The 20,981-nt window shown below is 37.8% G+C and overlaps 2 protein-coding genes across 22 annotated transcripts in view; one reads left to right on the forward strand and one right to left on the reverse strand.

Annotated features, from left to right (window-relative positions):
- Positions 1-20,981, forward strand: part of MAPK10 (mitogen-activated protein kinase 10) — a 568,389-nt gene that overhangs the window by 546,459 nt on the left and 949 nt on the right. For 13 of the 17 annotated variants that reach the window (XR_006216882.1, XR_006216881.1, XR_006216889.1 and 10 more), the window contains 2 exons: positions 15,939-16,155; positions 18,139-18,261. The gene's annotated coding sequence lies outside the window, so the exon portion shown is untranslated. Of the gene's footprint in view, positions 1-15,938; positions 17,024-18,138; positions 18,262-19,324; positions 19,391-19,465; positions 19,658-20,981 lie in introns of those variants that run through there. The other 4 variants (XR_006216878.1, XR_006216877.1, XR_006216879.1 and 1 more) reach the window with 4 other exon arrangements.
- The window catches only part of ARHGAP24 (Rho GTPase activating protein 24), a 517,340-nt gene continuing 496,419 nt past the window's right edge, over positions 61-20,981 (reverse strand). For 4 of the 5 annotated variants that reach the window (XM_007074728.3, XM_007074727.3, XM_007074729.3 and 1 more), the window contains 3 exons: positions 20,061-20,182; positions 7,243-8,320; positions 61-3,250 (listed from right to left, as the gene is read on the reverse strand). In XM_007074728.3, coding sequence (XP_007074790.1) covers positions 3,007-3,250; positions 7,243-8,320; positions 20,061-20,182 — 1,444 coding nt within the window. In that variant the 3' untranslated portion in view covers positions 61-3,006. The remainder of the gene's footprint in view (positions 3,251-7,242; positions 8,321-20,060; positions 20,183-20,981) is intronic. The other variant, XM_042984239.1, reaches the window with a different exon arrangement.

Raw genomic sequence — 20,981 nt, forward strand, 5'->3', positions numbered from 1 at the left:
AAATTCAGATGGACAAGCTACTCATAGCATCCATTGATTGAAGGTCATCATCACTGAGATCAATAATTAAAATTAATAACAGCACCCCTCATAGACCAAAGGCCAGAAAATTCTCTATGCTGGTACTCTATGGCATAAAGGGTAGAGACAGAGGGATTTAAGAACAATAAGATAAAATTCTACTCTCTTAGGTTAGGAGGCTCCATTTATTAATAGAGCTATTAATAGAACTAAGTGGCAGGCACTCAGACAGTCACATTACATATCACTTTTAAGTACTACAACATCCCTACTTTGTAGAAGTTATCTCCACTTTACAGATGAAAAAACTGAGGCTCAGAAAGGTTCAGTAATTTGTCATTGCTGTGCATCTTGCCTAAGGAATGTTGAGATGCATATCTAGGTCTGTTTGGCTCTCCATTTCCTGCTATTTCCATTCCAGCATGCTGCTTCCTAAAACGTTTCTTATTTGGTGAAGATAATAATCAGACATGGACAAGACTGAAAGAGATATACACAAAGTGGGAGTGTCAGATAATTTGGCGTTGAGATCCTAGAAGGGGATCTGACATTTGATTTGGCTCTCTTTAAAAAAAGAAAAAAAAAGAAAAAAGATCGTGCCAGGTAGAAGGAAGGTAGTCAAGATGGATGTGGTAAAAGATGGTAGAAAGTTCCAGAGGCATGAAATGGCATGGCGGGGGTTGGGGATGTGGGAAGAAAGGAAAATAAAACTGCAGGTCACAACTTTACGCACCATGTGAAGGGCGTATCCTGTGGGCAAGTGAGAGTCTTTACATGATAGTAGCAAAGCTATGACAGAGTCAGATGGGTGGCCTAGAGGGGACAGCCTGCAAAAGGGGAGATGCTTTCACCAGAGATGAGGAGGAACTGGTCAAAGAGAGTAGATTTAAAAGGTAAGGATGAGCGGAATAGATAGTACTTGGTGAGTGAATTTAAGGGTGAAGAAGAGGAGAGAGAACAATAAGAATTAACATTCATGGCATCCTTTCTGTCCACGAGGTGCTGTGCTTAGCTTTAACAATCTACATCTTTGAAACCACATAATAAGTCCATGAGAGGAGTATCTTTATTATTCCCAGTCTATATGGAAAAAAGTAACACCTAGAAGTCTCAGTATCAGCTAGCAAATTATAGAAACTTGAATGCAGGCGATTTGACTACATGATCTTTTGATTTTTACTATTGCATCTTTTGACTCACTGGATGAGTCCAAGGTTTCCATTCACTAGGACAGGGACCGGGAAGAGATGAAATGTGTATAGAGAGACTGATTGAGATCAACATTGTACATTGCGAATTTGACTTTCTTACAGAACATACAGGTGGAAAAATCTGGTTAAATAAAGAATTGGAAGGAGAACAGGAAACTAAAGGTAAAGAAGGTATCATTATACAGAGAGAGGTTAAAACCGAGGGCCCACATAAGTGTGTTGGTGGAAGGTGGATGGTGACAAGGATAGACGGTGTAAAGACTACTCCCCATTTGAAAATAAGTACATACAGACATAGAACCTTCTAACAACTCAATCCTATAAACTCAAGCAGTCTTTATTTGCAATGATGCCTTTTGTGACTTTTTGTTCTAGTGTGAGAGATATTTATTTGCCTGACTTCTCAAAATCATTGCCTTATTGGAATGTGAAGAGTTGTTCTCCCCAAACTCTAGGTCCAGAGAGCGCTGGGCTTCTCTAGAAGGTCACCATTACTGATGTTCATAAATTTGTCTGAACTGGACCTTTAAGCATCCACGTCTTAAGATTCTTGTGAACAAATATGTTTTCAAGAGGGAAGAACAATATTGTAAAAATTAGAAACAAAATAGTTTGCTTCTTCCAAATGTGTCTCTTTCTCCTTCGGGTCTACCCACTCCATACCCTGCTCTTGTGGCACTGCCCCTGCCAGCAGTCCTGTGGACAGGATACCAGGTGACAACAGAACAGTGGGCCTGAGCTAGAGAAAAGTGTCGCTATATGGCACATACTCTTAACTGAGAGGTCACGGTCACACCATCACACTGCCTGCATTGCAAAGTGCTTTCTGGAGGATGAAGGAAAAGTCTGAGTGGACAAGAAATGTTCCTGTGGCACAGTGCAGCAAGCATTGTTTCCCAATCTCCAAACAGTGGGAAGTTTTTTTGGAAACCATCTAGCAGTTACAGAGACTCGGTCCAGAAAGAGTAATTCATGACATGACTCATTAAGTGCTTGTACCATTTCCCCCCCCTAAAAATGCAGTCTGCACAAGAGACATGCATCTGTGGAACTGGCCAGGTAGACAATAGGCCTTGAGAAGGGGACTATTTTACAAAATCCAAAATTTTCTGTGTCAGGATACCTCAAAAGAAAACTGAGCAGTGTCAAGGGAAGAATTTCAAGAGCAAATCAAAGGTTTCTGGTGATTCTATTGTATTTTATAAAACCATTACATTTCTCTTTTTGGTCATGGCGAGGTCTATTGGCACAAACAGCACAGCCACAAAGTATTCTTTTGATTTTAATAACTCATCTGATATATATTTATATATATTTATATATCTGCTCATCTTCATTTCCTCAGCAAGAGGGGAAATAAAAATATTGATCTATAAAATAAGCTGATGAGAACACAATGCCAAAAATAGCTTATGTTAAGTGCAAGGGGTGAAGCTTGAAAGCAAGCTAAATTGCAACGACATATTGATTTAACATTTTAAATACAAGACTTGCAATAAAATAATTCTTGAGATATGCTTCTCATTTTTAGTTTACTTTTTAAAAACTACTCTCTATACACAAATCCAGTTGTAACACTTGACAGTAGCATTATGGGGCATGATAGAACTTTGGTACACATTGCAGATATGGATGGGTAATGTCTGGAAATGATATTCCTTCACCAGTTAGAGCACTGTACAGCAAGGAACCAGCCACCTGATCCCGTAGAATGTTCCCACCAGAACCGCAGAGCCCTTCCCAGATCCATTGGAGACAGCGGGAAAAAGTGGGCTCACTGGATCCATATTGTGTTTCCTCTCTCGGTTCTCCTGGGTTCCACTGTCAGCTCCCCAAAAGTGGAAAAAAACTGCTCCATTTCTTTCTGAAGCATGTCGTTTCTTTTCTCTGCATCTTCTTTTGCTCGCTCTGCATTTCGCATTTTGATTTCTATCATTGTGAACTTTTTCCTTTCTTGATCCAGTTCATCATGGAGGCTCATCATTTCTGTTTCCAAAGTCAAGTTTCGCTGTTCTAAGCTAGATATAGGATGGGGGAGGGAATACAAGATAAAGCAATTTTATTCACTTGAAATGTGACAGGGATACAAATATTATCTGAACTCTGTCTCTGCAATGCTTAGGAAATTGTAATGGGCCCTTTCAAATCAGTGAGGCTAGGTCCAATGATTTAAAAGGTGTTAGTTTCATTCATTCATTCATTCATTCATTCTGCTAGGATGATTTACTATCATTTAAAAAAATTAATTTTTTTTTTTTTTGAGAAAGAGAAGTGTTGGGGAAGGGGCAGAGAGAGAGGGAGACACAGAATCCAAAGCAGGCTCCAGGCTCCAGCTGTCAGCACAGAGCCTAATGTGGAGCTTGAATTCATGAGTCATGAGATCATAACTTGAGCCTAAGGCAGACTCTTAACCAACTGAGCCACCCAGGTGCCCCAATTTACTATCATTTTAGCAAGAAGACCCCAAGACCTCTCTTGGAAGCACTTAGTTGTCATTTGATTGCAAATGAATGAATGTCAGCACAGAGAAGCCAGAGACTGTTATCTGCACAGAATGGCAGATGCAGAAGGCAGCCTGAACCACAAGGCTTTCTGGAGTCATTTCATGTAATGTTGGCTTTACTAGAAGAAAGGGGGGAAGTGATAAAGTTGGGGGAAAAAGGACATCATATTTGCTTTCTATCAAAGGAAAAATAATGATAGTGAAAATATCATCAAGAGATAGCTTAAGTCTCTTATGTCAGGAAGTAACTAATCAAAATAAAAGTGGTATAACAATATGAATACCAGAAAAAATTGATTTTTAGCAAAATCATTATTACAATTGAAGATGACTATTAATGATAAAAAGACTGATTCATCAGGGAGATATAAAAAATTCTGAACTTTATTCACCTATATTCACCTAGTAGTCTAGCCTCAAATTTATAAGGAGAAATTGATAAGTCTACAATAACATTAGGAGATTTTTTTCTCAGAAATTATAGATCTGTCTGATAGAAATTAGAAGAAATGTAAAGGATTTGAACAACTTGATTAACACACTTGATCTATTAGGCATGGGTAGAATCCCAAACCAATAATAAAAGAATAGTTTTTTTTTTAATTTTTTAATGTTTTATTTTTGAGAAAGAGAGAGAGAGAGAGCATGCAAGCAGGGGAGGGGCAGAGAGAGGGAGACACAGAATCTGAAGCAGGCTCTGAGCTGTCAGTGCAGAGTCCAACATGGGGCTCGAACCCACAAACTGTGAGATCATGACCTGAGCCGAAGTTGAATGCCCAACCGACTGAGCCACCAGGCACCCCAAGAATAGTTTTTACCAGGCCAAATAATTGATATCATACAAATGAATTTCTCTGACCACAATACAACAAAGTGAGAAACTAATGTGGGGGGAAAGAACATCAAAGTCATGTGTTTAAAAGCTAAAGAGCATGTATCAGTGATTGATAACTAAACAAAGTTAAATAGTATCCATCTATCTATCATCTATCTATGAATTCTATTTCACTTCAATATTGGTGGGATGTAGTTTAAAAGAAATTGAAAGAGACAAATATGACTCTGAACAGGAATGATCAGAAATTAAATAGAATAGTTAACCTCTTTTTTTTTTCAATGTTTACTTATTTATTTTTGAGACACACAGAGAGAGAGAGAGGGAGCAAGCAAGGGACAGAGGGACAGAATCTCAAGCAGGCTCTGCATTGTCAGTGCAAAACCCAACGTGGGGCTCCAACTCACTGTGAGATCATGATCTGAGCCAAAATCAAGAGTCAGATGCTTAACCAACTGAGCCACCCAGGTGCCCCTAGAACAGTTAACCTCTTCTATTTCCGTGGCTTGGGTATGGGGCAGCTCCTCGGCCCCATTTTTCTGTGGCCCTCTCCCTCTGGCTGTCAGACAGGTAGGAATGCTATAGTGAAATTGAGATGGCATTCTATGGGAAAGTTTTATCATTTTATCAAAGTCTCTGAAATGCACTATACATCACAGAACATAAATATGTCACCAACGTTCTCATAAATCAGAATGATTTTTTTTCCTCTGCTAATACAAGTTTGAAGTGATATCTCTTGCTTCCCTGTGCTAAGTCCTAAGTTATCATCATGCATTGGCAGAAATCCAGAATTCTGGTTGCCAGTGGTTCCAAAAACTACATTCACAAATGAGAGTCTTTCTTCTTAGGTAAACCTCCTGCCACTTGGCATTATAAAGAAAAATTCAAACCAAGTTTCTGCTCACCAAGGTTTACAAAAACTACTTTCTAAGAAAGTAATTTTTCAACTTCATGGATAAGTAGTGCTTTAGTTTATATTTACTTTACCAAAGCTCTTGAAAATATATTTCTTTTGGCCTGAAAATTGACAAATGGATTCAACAAATATTAAAATACATTAAAGTTGACTTTCTGTGTAATGAAGAAGCCATGTGGGGTTTGGAGGCATAGCAGTAATTGAAGCCGGACAAAGAACGGTGTTCACTGCCATGAGGACCCTAGGACACCCACACAGGAGGAGGGCCACCAAGTCACACAGCCTGAATGTGGGGTGGAGACCACAGATGGGCAACTGCATGCTGAACTGAGTCTTGGGTCTTCTCCTACTTGAGAATTAAATCTCCTACATTATGCTGAAAGGAGAACATAAAAACCATCAAGTTTGTAATGTCTGTAACCCTAGTAAAAACACGGGGTGGTGACATTCTGGTTTCTGGCACAGGGTTCTGTTTGTGAGCCCTGGGCTCCATTGTCTGTATTCCCGCCTTTCGAGTCCACGGAAACATCTGACAAACGCCCCTGATCCTGCCTAGATTGCTTCCCTAGAGAAGATGCTAGGTAAACGTCTACCTTGATCATCTTATTAGTAGATGTAAACTGATATAAATTAGGTTTTACCGTAAGTGCTTCCTTATAAATAGTAGTTTTTGCTCCTTGTTTCAGGCCATAATTTCCCTTGTCCATATGAATGCACGTCATGTCATTGTTTTTCTCAAAAATCTCCATGGATTCTAATCTCAGAATAAAAGCCAGACTTAAGGGGCACCTGGGTGGCTCAGTTAGTTAAGCGTCTGACTTCGGCTTGGGTCATGATCTCAGGGTTTGTGAGTTTGAGCCCTGGGTTGGGCTCTGGGCTGACAGTGCAGAGTCTGCTTGGGATTCTCTCTGTGTGTCTGCCTCTCCCTTGCTCTCTGTGTCTCTCAGAAATAAACTTAAAAAAAAAAAGCCAGACTTAAAATGATCTCCAAGGCCCTCTCTGAGTCCCTGCCCATCCCATCTCATGGCATTTCCACTTGCTCTTCCCCCAAATGTCTGCACAGCGTCCTTTTTGACTTCCTGTAAGGCCCTGCACATGACCTTGCACCTCACCAATGCTTCTTACCCTCTACCCTGCGTTAGTCTTCTCCTTAGCATCTGATCTATTCTACTACTTGATCTGTCTCTGTAGTAGAATGGAAGCAGGTTCCACGAGGGCTGAGTTTTTGCCTATTTTATTCACTGCTGAATCTTCAGGGCCTAGAGTGGAGCCTGGAAGAGGGCAGACACTCTCTCAGCATTCAACTATGAAAAGAATGAAAAAGAAAGGTCTGTTTATTTTGATACTTTTCTTCACCCTTATTTCATCCTCTTTCCATCAGTGAAAACAGGCTCCTTACTTTCCATTTATCCTCGCCCCTCTCTTTCCAGACCTTAACACAAACCCACACGTTTACTAGCAGAAGATAGCACCATCGAGCACCTATTCTGTGCCAGGGACAAGGCTCAATGATTTCTTACATGCTTTTGAGGTAAAACCTACTCATATTTACGTTTTTCACAGTACGAACCTAAAGCGCAAAGAGATGAAGCAAACTGTCCCCAAATCCCACAGCTGACAAATGGTGAAGCCTGGACTTGAACTCAGGTCTGTGACTCTGGAGCCAGCATGTTTAGCCCCCTGTGTGAACCTGTCTTGCAGTAGGGGTCTGTCGGGCCCTCTCTGGCAGTTAGGAGCTGCAGATTTTCCTCACCTCTTTATCCTGGACTCATACTCTATCTTCTGTTTGGTCATCTCCTGTTTCAGGCTGGACACTAAACTGTGCAGGGCACTGTGGTTGCTGGTGTTGTTGCCCACAAACGTCTCACTGTTGTCGCTGCTGCTGGTGGCACGACTGCTTCGACCTCCCACACTCCTCCGGTCACTTTTGTTTTCATAGTCCCCAGGGTGGGAGAGGTCATCCTGTGGGGGCCCATCCAAAACAGGGTCCTCAAAATTACTCCCGTAAAAGTCTTGCTCTGGGCAGGTGGTGGTGGAAGAGCGACAGGAGTTGGAATTCTCCGGGAGGGATATTTCACAGGAGGAAGTGGACCAGGTGGCGCTGTCGACACTCTGCTTGTCATCAAGGTTCATCATGGAGAACTGCTGATGGACGTTATCATAGGTGGAGAGTCTGTTGTGCTGGCCTGACTCCCCTGCTTGTTCTTTCTGCTTGTTATCCCTCAGGGTCACGTAGCCATTGGGCAGCCAGCTCATGCTGCGACCGTTCACGGGGTTCCCAAGCATGTCGGGGTTCAAAATGCCCATTCTCACCGTTCCATTCTGTACACTGTGGGTGCCCATTTTGGTACCAGACCCCTTCAGTGAAGAGGTCCTTCTGGCCTGTAAGCTCCCATTGGGAGTGGTTTGGGTTTTCTCCAGGCCTTCGGCATTACTGCTGCTGAAGGACCCATTGGTGACTATCCCACTGCCCTTATTGAAGGCAGGATTCTTTTTGACCATAAGAGGGGGGCTTCTAGAGACGTCCAGCTTGTGAACGCTGTTCCTTGGGCTGTTGGTTTTACTACCTGGTAGAGCTGTGGGGGATCCATTATCCACACCACTTCTCTGGGGAGACTCGGACTTGTCCCAAGAGCACCGCCTACCAGGACTGTCCTTGGTATTATTGTTCTCCTTATTCTGTAGCTGGCCCATGGTGGCTTTCTTCTGAATTTCATTGTTGTTATTGCTCATGCCATCTTGGGGTTTGCTTTGCAGTTCTGCATCTTTGGGGAAGAGGCGATCATGTTTGCTAATCATCATTGACATCAACTGCTGGACCACCACCGTGCCTGGAATTGCATAGAAAACACAGCAGTTTATTTTCCAATTTGAAAGTGACTCTTAAAGAACCACATTCAGATGAACATTCAACATTTTTAGTAGTAGTATATGCAATGAACTGTACCTAGCACTTTACTTTCATTAGTTTAGTCAGATTTTAAAACAAATCAATGAATAGGTAGTTATTATCACTGTATTGTAAATGTTAAGTAACTTGACCAAGGTCACAAAGCTATTAAGGAGCAGATTCAGGGCTTGAAAGCAGAGTTAGCTGGTACCAAAGAACAGGCTTTTAATCATTATGCACAATTTCTTGCAAGTTTAAGATTTAATTATGAGAAATCTTCCTTAGGAGGAGGTCAGCGTGATGTCTCATCTGACAACTGCCTGAAACCATCAAGACATTTTAGTAGCATTTCTAAGTGGGACCCTATATGATCTCTGGTGGATACATGGTCTGTCTTTCTCATGTAGCAAGATACTGAAGTTCTTTTTTTTTTCTTTTCAAATTTTTATTTAAATTCTATTAAGTTCACATGCTATATACAATATTGGTTTCAGGAGCAGAATTCAATGATTCATCACTTACATGCAACATCCAGTGCTAAACATAACAAGTGCCTTCTTTTTTTTTTATTTTTTAAAAAAAATTTTTTTAACGCTTATTTATTTTTGAGACAGAGAGAGACAGAGCATGAACAGGGGAGGGGCAGAGAGAGAGGGAGACAGAATCTGAAACAGGCTCCAGGCTCTGAGCAGTCAGCACAGAGCCCAACGTGGGGCTCGAACTCACGGACCGTGAGATCTGACCTGAGCCAAAGTCAGACGCTTAACCGACTGAGCCACCCAGGCGCCCCAACAAGTGCCTTCTTAATACCTATCCATCTAGCCCATCTCCTACCCACCTCCTTCCATCAACTCAATTTGTTCTCTATCTTTAAGAGTTTCTTATGCTTTGTTTCTCTCTCTTTTTTCTTTTCTCCCCCCCCCCCACCAAGTTCATCTGTTTTGTTTCTTAAATTTTACGTGTAAGTGAAATCATGTTGTCTTTCTCTGACTGACTTATTTTGCTTAGCATAATACAGTCTAGCTTCATCCACATAATTGCAAATGGCAAAATTTCATTCTTATGGATGGCCAACTAATATTCCATTATATATGTGTGTGTATTATTGTATCCTTTAGGTAAATACCTAATAGTGCAATTGCTGGATGGTACGGTAGTTCTATTTTTAGCGTCTTGAGGAACCTCCATACTGTTCTCCAGAGTGACTGCATCAGTTTGCATTCCTTCACAGTGGAAGAGGGTTCCCCTTTCTCCACATCCTCGCCAATACCTGTTTTTTTTTGTGCTGTTAATTTTAGCCATTTTGACAGGTGTGAGGTGGTATCTCATTGTGGTTTTGATTTGTATTTCCCTAATGAGGAGTGGTGTTGAGCATCTTTTCAAATCAGCCATCTGAATGTCTTCTTTGGAAAAGTGTTCTCTGTCTTTAGGAGTCTCTTAAATGGATTTCTTAGATGGATTATTTGTTTTTTGGGTGTTTAATCTGATAAATTCTGTTTTTTTAACTTTGTAATAAGATTTTTTTTAATTTTATTTTTTATTTTTTAAAATTTACATCCAAATTAGTTAGCATATAGTGCAACAATGATTTCAGGAGTAGACTCCTTAGTGCCCCTTACCCATTTAGCACATCCCACCTCCCACAACCCCTCCAGTAACCCTCAGTTTGTTGAGTCTCTTCTGTTTTGTCCCCCTCCCTGTTTTTATATTATTTTTGTTTCCCTTCCCTTATGTTCATCTGTTTTTTCTCTTAAAGTCCTCATATGAATGAAGTCATGATTTTTGTCTTTCTCTGACCAACTAATTTCGTTTAGCATAATACCCTCCAGTTCCATCCACGTAGTTGCAAATGGCAAGATTTCATTCTTTTTGATTGCTGAGTAATACTCCATTGTATGTGTGTGTATATATATATATATATATATACCACATTTTCTTTATTCATTCACCCACCGATGGACATTTGGGCTCTTCCATACTTTGGCTATTGTTGATAGTGCTGCTATAAACATGGGGGTGCATGTGTCCCTTCAAAACAGCACACCTGTATCCCTTGGATAAATGCCTAGTAGTGCAACTGCTGGGTGTAGGATAGTTCTATTTTTAGTTTTTTGAGGAACCTCCATACTGCTTTCCAGAGTGGCTGCACCAGCTTGCATTCCCAAAGATACTGAAGTTCTATACGACTTTTGTCACTATTCAAAAGCTTTAAGGCATCTTAAGTGACATCAGCCAGAATGGTAAAATGAAGATCTCCAAAAAGCCTCATCTCCATAAAAGCAACTGACACATGTGTTATGAATCAACATTTTTAGGAATCTGTAAATTAAAGACTTGGTGCAGTCTGGAGAGTGTTTATTCAAGAAAACTGGTTGACTCAGTAAGAACAGCAACCTCTGTGGTGTTTTACCTTTCTTCCCATCCTTTTCTCCCTAGCTTTGTAACAGCCTTGAAAACTAATAGCCTAAAATCACAGTGGGAACCAGCAGCTTGGTAGACCCTGCCATGAGCAGAACAGCGTTGGAATTCCAAAGCTCCATTCCCAGATATTGTCATTGTTTGACATACTTGGTGGTTCCCTTGAAGACCCCACTCACAATGCACATCTTTATTTGATCTGGCTAGTAATTTGACCAGTATGAAGAGCATTATTCTCAGGAGCATTTGTCAAAAATAATGAGGGCACTTTTGTTTAATACCATGGCTGCCCGAAGCAGTGGATAACAGTTGGGACAGACAGTAGGCTGTCTTAAAAAGACACAAAGCTTAAAAGGAAAATCTGAGGAATGAGATTTCCACAGGAGGTTTTAGAAAGCTTGGATCTATTCCTGGGAATCTGGAAGACTACATGAATGTTTAAGGTTATGTGTATGTCTACAGCTGTGTGCATGTTCACACAGAAATTAGGAGTCCCTAGTCTCTCACCTCTGGCTTATCTTGAGGCTCTGCATGAGGAGAAACTGAAGGCTACTGCAGAGTTGTAAACTACCTGGCTGAATGTCGAAGGTTTGCCCCAACATGCATACAGAGCCTTTTGGTAAAAGATGGGAAACTTATTGGCCTATGAAATTTAAGGAAATCTTTGCCAATAATTAGTTGACAACTAAGCAAACCAAGCAGAGACTTCAGTGGCCACACATGGCAAAGAATAAAGACTTTATAGAATTAGTCCAGAAAAATCACTAAACAAACAACAACAAACCCTAGGAGGGGGAGAATCTGATATCCAATGTTCTTATTATTATATTATTAAAAATGTTCAGTTTTTGGGGCATCTGGGTGGCTCAATAGGTTAAGCGTCTGACTTCAGCTCAGGTCATGATCTCACAGTTCATGAGTTCGAGCCCCACATCGGGCTCTGCGCTGACAGCTCAGAGCCTGGAGCTTGCTTTGGATTCTCTCTCCCTCTCTCTCTGCCCCTCCCCTGCTCATGCTCTGTTTCAAAAATAAATAGACATTAAAAAATTTCTTTTAAAAATGTTCAGTTTTCAACAAAAAATATGAGACATGCAAAGAATAAAGACATTATGGCCCATATACAGGAAAAAACAAACTCTGAGGAAGCCTAGACATGGCACTCACTAGACAAAGACTTTAATTCAGCTATTTTAAATGCATTTTATTTTATTTTATTTTATTTATTTTCTTAAATGCATTTTATTTTTATTTATTTTTTTATTTTTTTATTTTTTTTTATTTTTTAATATATGAAATTTACTGTCAAATTGGTTTCCATACAACACCCAGTGCTCATCCCAAAAGGTGCCCTCCTCTATACCCACCACCCACCCTGCCCTCCCTCCCACCCCCCATCAACCCTCAGTTTGTTCTCAGTTTTTAACAGTCTCTTATGCTTTGGCTCTCTCCCACTCTAACCTCTTTTTTTTTTTTTTTTTTCCTTCCCCCATGGGTTTCTGTTATGTTTCTCAGGATTAAATGCATTTTAAAAATTAAAGGAAACCATACCTAAAGAAACCAGATGAAAGTGAAAATAATGTCTCACCAAATAGAGTGTATCAATAAAGAGAAACTACAAAAATGAACAAAATAGATATCCTGGAGTTGGAATTTATAATAAGTGAAATGAAAAAAAAAATCAGTAGAGGGAATTAACAGCAGATTTGAGCAGGCAGAAGAAAGAATTGGTACACCTGCTAACAAATCAGTAGAGGTTACCCAATCTGAGGAGCATAAAAGAAAAAGAATGAAGAAAAATAAACAGAGACTCAGAGACCTGTGGGACACCATAACATATACCATCATATGCCCAATGGTAGTACCAGAAGGACAGTCCCAGAGAAGAAAGAATATTTAAACAAAGAGCTGCTGAAAATGTCCCATTTTGATGAAAACCACGATGTCTACATCCAAAAACTCAGCAAATTCCAAGCTAGGTAAGTGCAAAAGGATCCAAACCTAGACTCATCATAGTCAAGCTGTCTTAAACCCAAAACAAAGAAAGAATCCTGAAAGTAGCAACAGAGAAGCAACTCATGCACAAGGGACCCTTAATAAGATGAACAGCTGATTTCTCATCATTTCTCATTGTCAGAAGGAAATGGGATAAAATCTTCAAAATGTTGAAATAAAGACTGTCAGGCGAGAATTCTATATTCAACAAACCTATGTCTCAAAACGGAGGAGAAATAAAGACATTTCTAGATAAACAAAAACTGAGAGAATCTGTTAGTACCAAGCCTAGTTCAAGAAGAAATAACAAAGTTCAGGGCATTTTAACTTTTTTTGGGGGGGGAGGAGGGAGAGAGCGAGCATGGGAGTGTCAGAGAGAGAATCCCAAGCAGGCTCCGCACTGTCAGTGCAGAGACCTAATTGGGCTCAAACTCACAAACTGTGAGATCATGACCTGAGCTGAAAGCAAGAGCTGGACACTTAACCAACTAAGCTACCCAGGGGCCCAGAGTCAGGGCATTTTAGACGATTAAAAGACCTTTGAGAAAGAAAATAATTCTCTTACACATATTAAACTACTATGATTTCCATTTGATTCCCATATTTTCACTATGCACTGTAAAGTATGAATTAGAAATGAATAACAGGTTTCAGACAGAAAAATAGACACTAAAGGACAAAAATGTTGACCTATTATTAAAATTTTTAAACATTTATTATTTTGAGGGAGAGAGAGAGAGAGAGAAAGACAGAGAGACAGAGTGCAAACGGGGGAGGGGCAGAGAGGGAGACACAGAATCCAAAGGAGGCTTCAGTCTCTGAGCTGTCAGCACAGGGCCCAACACAGAGCTCAAACTCATGGACCCAGAGATCATGACCTGAGCTGAAGTTGGACGCTTACCCAATTGAGCCACCCAGGTGCCCCAAAGTTGGTCTATTATTAAAAGCAGCAATTTATTAAAAAATCAGTGGATTTTTATGGTTTTATGGCATATTATCTGAAATCTCAAAATGTATTTTCACATATTCCTCACTGACTTACAAGCTGAGCTCCCCATCCCTTACAACTGGCTGACACCATTAAACAGGCTTCTCAACTAGTTTCCTACCTCGGAGCCCCTTCTCCCTCAATAATATAAGACTTATTAAGTATTAACTTATTCATGTGCCCACAATAAAGTGGTAATAGGTTAATGTAAACCTCAATCATCTTTGCCTTAGCTTGAACTATACTAATTTGATGTGTTAATTGGGGTTTATATGATGTTGGTAAGAGCTCCTAGGAATAGTCTCTGAGAAATAAACATAGCAAAACAACTAAAATGTAAATGTAGTTTCTACATAAATGTAAATGTAGTTTACATTATGTTAGTTAATGTAGTAAATGTAGTTAGTAAATGTAGTTTCTATATAAAATACCTAAATTGAGATTTGGTAAGGAAAATGATGACAAGGGCTTTTGACAATGCAGATTTCTGCCGAAACAGCTACTAATTGTGTAGCTGTCAGAGAGTAGAGGCCTGATATGGAGTGAGGCCACTCTTCAGCTTAAAGCAACGCCTCAGCAAAATTTGACTCTATATAATTCAAAATCATATTCTGAATATTAAAAAAATGTGTTAAATCCATCTGTATCCTGCACACTTTTGTGATCATCTAAAACTTAACGATAGATTTAGATCAAGAATCTTCAATGTGCCAGGTCTGATGCTGGGCCAGTGTTGCTCAAACATTAATGTTCACTAAAATTTCCTGGAGATTCTGTTCAAATGTAGGCATTAAGCGGGTCATAAGATTTTACATTTCAAACCAGCTCCCGGATGACACCAGTAATGACAGAATAATATAACTGACATCACCTGGAAGCTCCAAACTGCAAATCTGAACAGAACCTACATGTTAACAATATCCCCAGGTGATTCCTATGTCTGTTAGAGTTTGAGAAACACTGTGTTTGGTGGAGATATTTCACTTATATCTCTTAAGTTTCTCAAAAGGTTATGAGATAGGACTTAAAATTTTTCAAATGAGGTTCAAATTGAGGTTCTGAGAGGTTAAGCTGTTTGTTCAAGGCCACATAGATGATAAATGACCAAGGTTACCAGTTTTATACTTCATCTTTTTACTCCAAAGCATGCACTCGTCCTATTATGTTTCAGCTGTTGGAATTTAAACTGTTGTAGTATCAAGTAAACTTGGGGTTGTTCTAAATAAGAAACCAAATAGGGGCACCTGGGTGGCTCAGTTGGTTAAGTGTCTGACTTCAGCTCAGGTCACGATCTCGTGGCTCGTGAGTTTGAGCCCTGCATCAGGCTCTGTGCTGACAGCTCAGAGCCTGGAGCCTGCTTCCGATTCTGTGTCTCCCTCTCTCTCTGCCCCTCCCCAACTTTCATCCTGTTTCCGTTTGTCTGTCTCTCTCTCAGAAATCAATAAACATTAAAAAAAAAGAAAGAAACTAAATAAAAGACATCAAGAATCAGAGTTGTGGAAGAAAAATGACTCAATAAAATTAATGGTATCATAAACCCATCTTTCCTTTTGAAGCAACCTCTGACTTTGTCATCCCAGTTTCAGTGCATATAGGAGTGAATCGGACGAAAAAATTTTAATCGAGTTAAAATGGCTGTCAACAATGTCGCTATGTACTATGTAAAGACATGTGTACTTAGTCCTATTTTACTATTTGCTCACATGACAGACACACTTTCAAATATTAGCAGCCTCTATTATATATGACTTTGCCTAGTACTTTGGGAAAATGGAGCTTTTTCCCATCACTGGAATATTAACATTTGAAGCATTTCTGCTTCTCACTATAGCTATGAACCATGTGGGGCATTTAATTCATCAAAGAGAGATATTCCCAAGGTCTCCGTGATGAGTCTGTGAATAGCCATGCCAAAGTTACCTGCCACAATTATAGAGTGAGTGTCAGGACCCGAGCAATTTAGGAATCTCTTTCTTCTATCTTGGGAGGCTTTGCTTTCATCTAGTCTCAAGAATAATAAATGGCAATAGTTCTTGTAAAGGGACTTTCTTTCAATTTTTGTATCTATTTAGGATAGACTAGCTTAGTAATGATGAAGTATGTGTCACTATATACTCTATCTTTTTTCCTTTTTATTTCCTCCTGTCATTCTCTTCCTTAGGATGCTAATGAAAACCATGAAGCCCAAATAATGAGGTCAGAGTTGTTATAATCACCAGCCCATTCTGAAGAGTCCAAGCAGATTTGGGGAGTCCCACTGTGCTACATGATCCAGAAATTCCCCCTGGCTCGTATACTTTTATAAAGGTTGAATTTAAATACCACATTATAGGTACTTCTTCATGAGAATTGGATAAGAATTCAATTTTCCTTGCAAGGTAACTATGCACATTAAGATACACTTACATGTACACAGAAATATATGGCAGTGTTCTATGAAAGGCAGTTTCAACTTGTATTTTTTGCAATGAATAATCTTGTATATGTGTAATTTTGTACATGTACAGATATATGATGAATTTTGATAAGTGACAGTTCTGGAAATACCATCTAATCATGAAATAGACAATTCCCTTGTGCCTATTTGTAGCTAATTCCCTACCCACACTTCCCAACCATGACAACCACTGATATGCTTTCTAATTCTATAGTTTTTCTTTTTTTAGAATTTCATATAAATGGAATTATACCATATGAAGTCTTTTGTGTCTAGGCATTACTCACTTAGTGTAATACTTTTGACATTTATCCATATTATTGCATGCATCAACAGTTCATTCTTTTTATTGCTGGGTAGTATTCCATTTTATGAGTGTACCCAAAATTGTTTATGCACTAATTGATCAACAATTGGTCTGTTTTCAGATTGGAGCTATTAAATACGAAATAAAGTTGATATGAACATTAAAGTTTTGGTTGAACATATTTTCTTTCTATGTGGGTAAATATTAGCACACTGCTCTGCTGGGCCTTATAGTTAGTAAATAATTAAGTTTGTAAGAACCCACGCATCTCTTGCAAAATGGCCCAAACATTTTATATTTCTACCAGCCAAACTTAACATTTTCAGTCTTAATTTTATACTTTGTAGAGGATGTGGAATAGTAGCTCATTATAGCTTAAATTTGCATTTCCCTAATGACTAAAAATGCTGAACATCTTTCCATGTGTTATTTGCTATTTCTTTATCTTTGATGAAATGTCTAATTCAGATCTTTCACCCATTTTTTTCATTGGGTTTGTTGTCTTATTATTTCTATGAGTTATTTATATACTTTTAAAACAAATTCTTTAATCAAATATTTGATTCACAATATATCCCCCTTCCTGTGACCTGGGCTTTTGTTCTCTTAAGGATATCTTTTTGAAGAGCAAAAGTTTTAATTTTGATGAAGTCCAACTTATCAACTTATTTTTATGGTTAGAGATTTTTATGTCCTAGTAAGTCTTTGACTAACACAAAGTCATAAGGTTTTTTTCTCTTCTGTTTTCCTCTCTAAGTTTTATGATTTTAGCTCTTACATTTAGGTCTATGAACCATTTCAAGTTAATTTTCTGAGTGATGTCAAGTAAGGATAGAGGATTATTTAATGAATATGCAATTTTTCCAGCATCATTTGTTGAAATGACTATTCCTTTCCCACTGAACTAACTTGGCACATATGTCAAAAACAAATGATGATGTGTGTGTGTGTCTATTTCTGGACTCTCTTTTCTATTGATCTCTATGTCTCTCTTTATATTGGTAAGACACTATCTTGATTATTTGTGGTATTATATTGAGTCTTAAATCAAGTATCATATTTCAACTCTGTTTTCCCTTTCAAGTTGTTTTTGCTATTCTAGATAATTTTTATTTCCATGTAAGGTTTACCTTCAGATTGTCAATTTCTACAAATAAATTTTTTTCTGGATTTTTTTGTTAGAATTATATTGAGACTATAGGTAAACTTTAAGAACATTAATATCTTATTGATTTTGACTATTCTAATTGATGAACATAGTATATTTCCTGATTTATATAGCTCTTTTTTCATAAATGTTTAGTAGTTTTCAGGATATGTGTCCTGTACATATTTTCTTAAATATATCCCTAGTTTTTGACATTTGTGTTGTCCTAAAATTATATTTTTTATTTCAATTTCCAATTGTTCAATGTTAGTGTATAGAAATACAAAGAATTTTTATAAATTGACATTGTATCATGTGACCATTAGTTCATTTATTATAGTAACTTCACTTGTAGATTCTCTAGAATTTTCTATATAAATTATGTTGTCTGTGAATAAACAGAGTTCTACATCTTCCTTTCCTAATATGTATGCTTTTTATTCCTTCCTATTACTTTTTGCTCTGGCTAGGATTTCTAGGAGTGGTAGAAGGAGGCAATCTTACCTTATATCCAATCTTAGGCGGAAAGCATTCCATCTTTCACCAGTAAGTACAATATTCTAACTAAACTTTTTATAGATGAACTTTGTTAGGTTAAGTTCCTTTTATTTCTAATTTGCTAACAATCTTTATCATGAATGGCATTATATTTTGTAAAAAAATTTTTTTTGGTATCCATAGAGATGATTTTTTTTTAATTTACAAAAAAAAAAAGATTAAAAAAATTGATTTTTAAATGGCTAACCAAGTTTTCCTTCCTGGGATAAAATCCACTGGCCTTGATTTATTATCCTTTATATATGAAGCTGAAGTCAGGATATTAGGGCCAGAGACTTTAAAATATAGCAAATAAAATAAGAGTAAAGATTAAATATAATGCCTAGGGAACCTATTTGGTTGATAAAACTGTCAAGAAATGCAAGGAAGTGATTGATACAAATGTCTGTGTAGTAAAATAGAGTTTTAAGTTAAGTGGGGGAGGAAGATGGAGCAACAGGGCACAAGAGAGAGACTTCTGTGATGCCTAAAATGTTATATTTCTTGACCTAGGTGGTGATTTCTAGAGTATCTGTCTTATATAAATTCACCAACAGGGCACTGGGGTAGCTCAGTCAGTTAAGCATCAGATTCTTGATTTTAGCTCAGGTCATGATTTCATGGTGATAAGATTGATCTCCTGATCAGGCTCCATGCCCTTCCCATGCACACACGTACCTGCTCTCACTCTCACGCTCTGTCTCTCTCTCTCTCTCTCAAACAAAGTGTGTGTGTGTGTGTGTGTGTGTGTATATATATATATATATATATATACACATATATATGTGTGTGTATGTATATGTATATATATACATATATATGTGTGTGTGTGTGTATGAGTGTGTGTATATACGTTATTGATGGTTTTCCTTATCATATGCATTTTATAATAAAAAAAATTTTGAGAAAACAATAAAGTATCTTTAAGCTTCCTATAGCTTCAAATTTTATATTTTCTACTGTCTGCTAAACTCTTCGAAAAGAAATTAAGTTTTCTGGACCAACTAACTATCTTACTGCCAAAAATCTGATGTTAAATTGATATCAGACTAAATATTTGATGAAGGAAATGAAGCTTTCTTTCTTTCTTTCTTTCTTTCTTTCTTTCTTTCTCATAAGACACAGAAGAATGAAAATCTCAGAATTTTCAAGAAAGGAACAGTATCAAGAATATGTTTTGTTCTAAATAACAGAGTGAAGCTAAAAATAATCATTCTTTCTCTTCCCTCTTCCTTATTAAATTCTTAACTGTTCAATTAGTCCAAACTTAAGAAAACAACGGTATACTAATGGCCATAGGTAAGAAAGGTACTCAAGCAGGAAGGCCTGCTGGAAACAAACAGAAGTAGAAGTTCATTGTGGAAAAGAATCTGAAGCATTTTATAATCTAGAAAACAAGAATTCCCTCATGTTTCAACCCACAGATTAATAAGCAGCATTATCTTACGGAGGACTATATTTTTCTACTTCTTGAAATCAGTCAAGCAAAACCAAAGTTAATAAAAATATATTAACAAAATAGTAACTTTTTGAATTTTCTGAAAATTGCATTGGGCTAAAAAAAATGAACTAGATATTTCTAGTTCTCTTGCATAATACTTTACAGATGATTTATGGAAACTCCATTTATTCTTGTAAGGCCATCGAGGAATCTTTTAGTAAATTATAATATTTAGTAAATTCAAAAAATGCCTGACTTTCAAAGAGAAGATTTTGCCTTAGAAGAACTTGAATCCATAAATGGAGTTACCATGGAGTTACTTATTTCCCTAGTTTCCTCAGAGAATAGGTTCAGACCAACCAAAAAACAGATGATTGTTCTCTTGATGAGAGTGTAAGATAATCATTTGCTTACCCTCCATGATGGTCAAAGGATCTTCCACTTTAGGGCGCAGGATATTAGGGCCAAAGACAGTGGCCAAGTTCTGCACACTCATTTTGTTAACTCCAGAATAGGATTGCACTTCATCCAAGAACCTGTTGGATATAAGAACATGAACAAAACAATGGGATCAAACTTGTCAGTGGAAGAAAATGGGTTATTGGGAAATTTATTAACTATAATATGTTCAAATACAATTACGGAGGCAAAATTATTTAGAAACTCAAACATCTCTCAGTCAAATGTGGAGAAAATATATTGCAAATGATTAAGGATCAAACTTGAGGGATCATAGCAAATATCACCTTTGGCCTGGCTTGGCTTGGCTTCCTCTGTCAATCACAGAAACAGGTGTGTTTAGATAATGCTAATATGGACTTGAGATTCAAGAATATGGATTTTCTTCCAATCCTTAAATAAAACATTAAATTTATAAATGTATTCAATTTGAGAACTATAAATAAGATCATATGGTATAATCCTTTATTTCAGAGAGGCAGATCAACCCTCTTTGTCAAGTAATTTGTGAGCTTCAAATTTATAGTCTATTAAAAAATGAGATCAAACATGGTTTAAATTAAAACCTTACTTCCACTGATATGAAACATTCTAAGCACAAATTGCTTCAATTTATTAGGTGTTAAAGAATAAGAGGCATGAAATAGACTTTTTCCCGAATGATTTTAGTAGGAGGGATCGTTTCTATCGTCTTTCGGCCTTTTTGCATTCCCCATCCCCCTCTTCATTTCTAAATTTCATGGCTTACTAATTGTACTTATGAGACAAAGAAGAAGTGATAAAAAAAGAACTTACTATTATTTAAAATAATATATTTTATGTGTCAGTCATTGTGCTAACTTATTAAATTCTCAGAGAACTCTGTGAGGTAAATGA

Source organism: Panthera tigris, chromosome B1 (assembly GCF_018350195.1).
Source record: "Panthera tigris isolate Pti1 chromosome B1, P.tigris_Pti1_mat1.1, whole genome shotgun sequence".
Classification (NCBI taxonomy): Eukaryota; Metazoa; Chordata; class Mammalia; order Carnivora; family Felidae; genus Panthera; species Panthera tigris.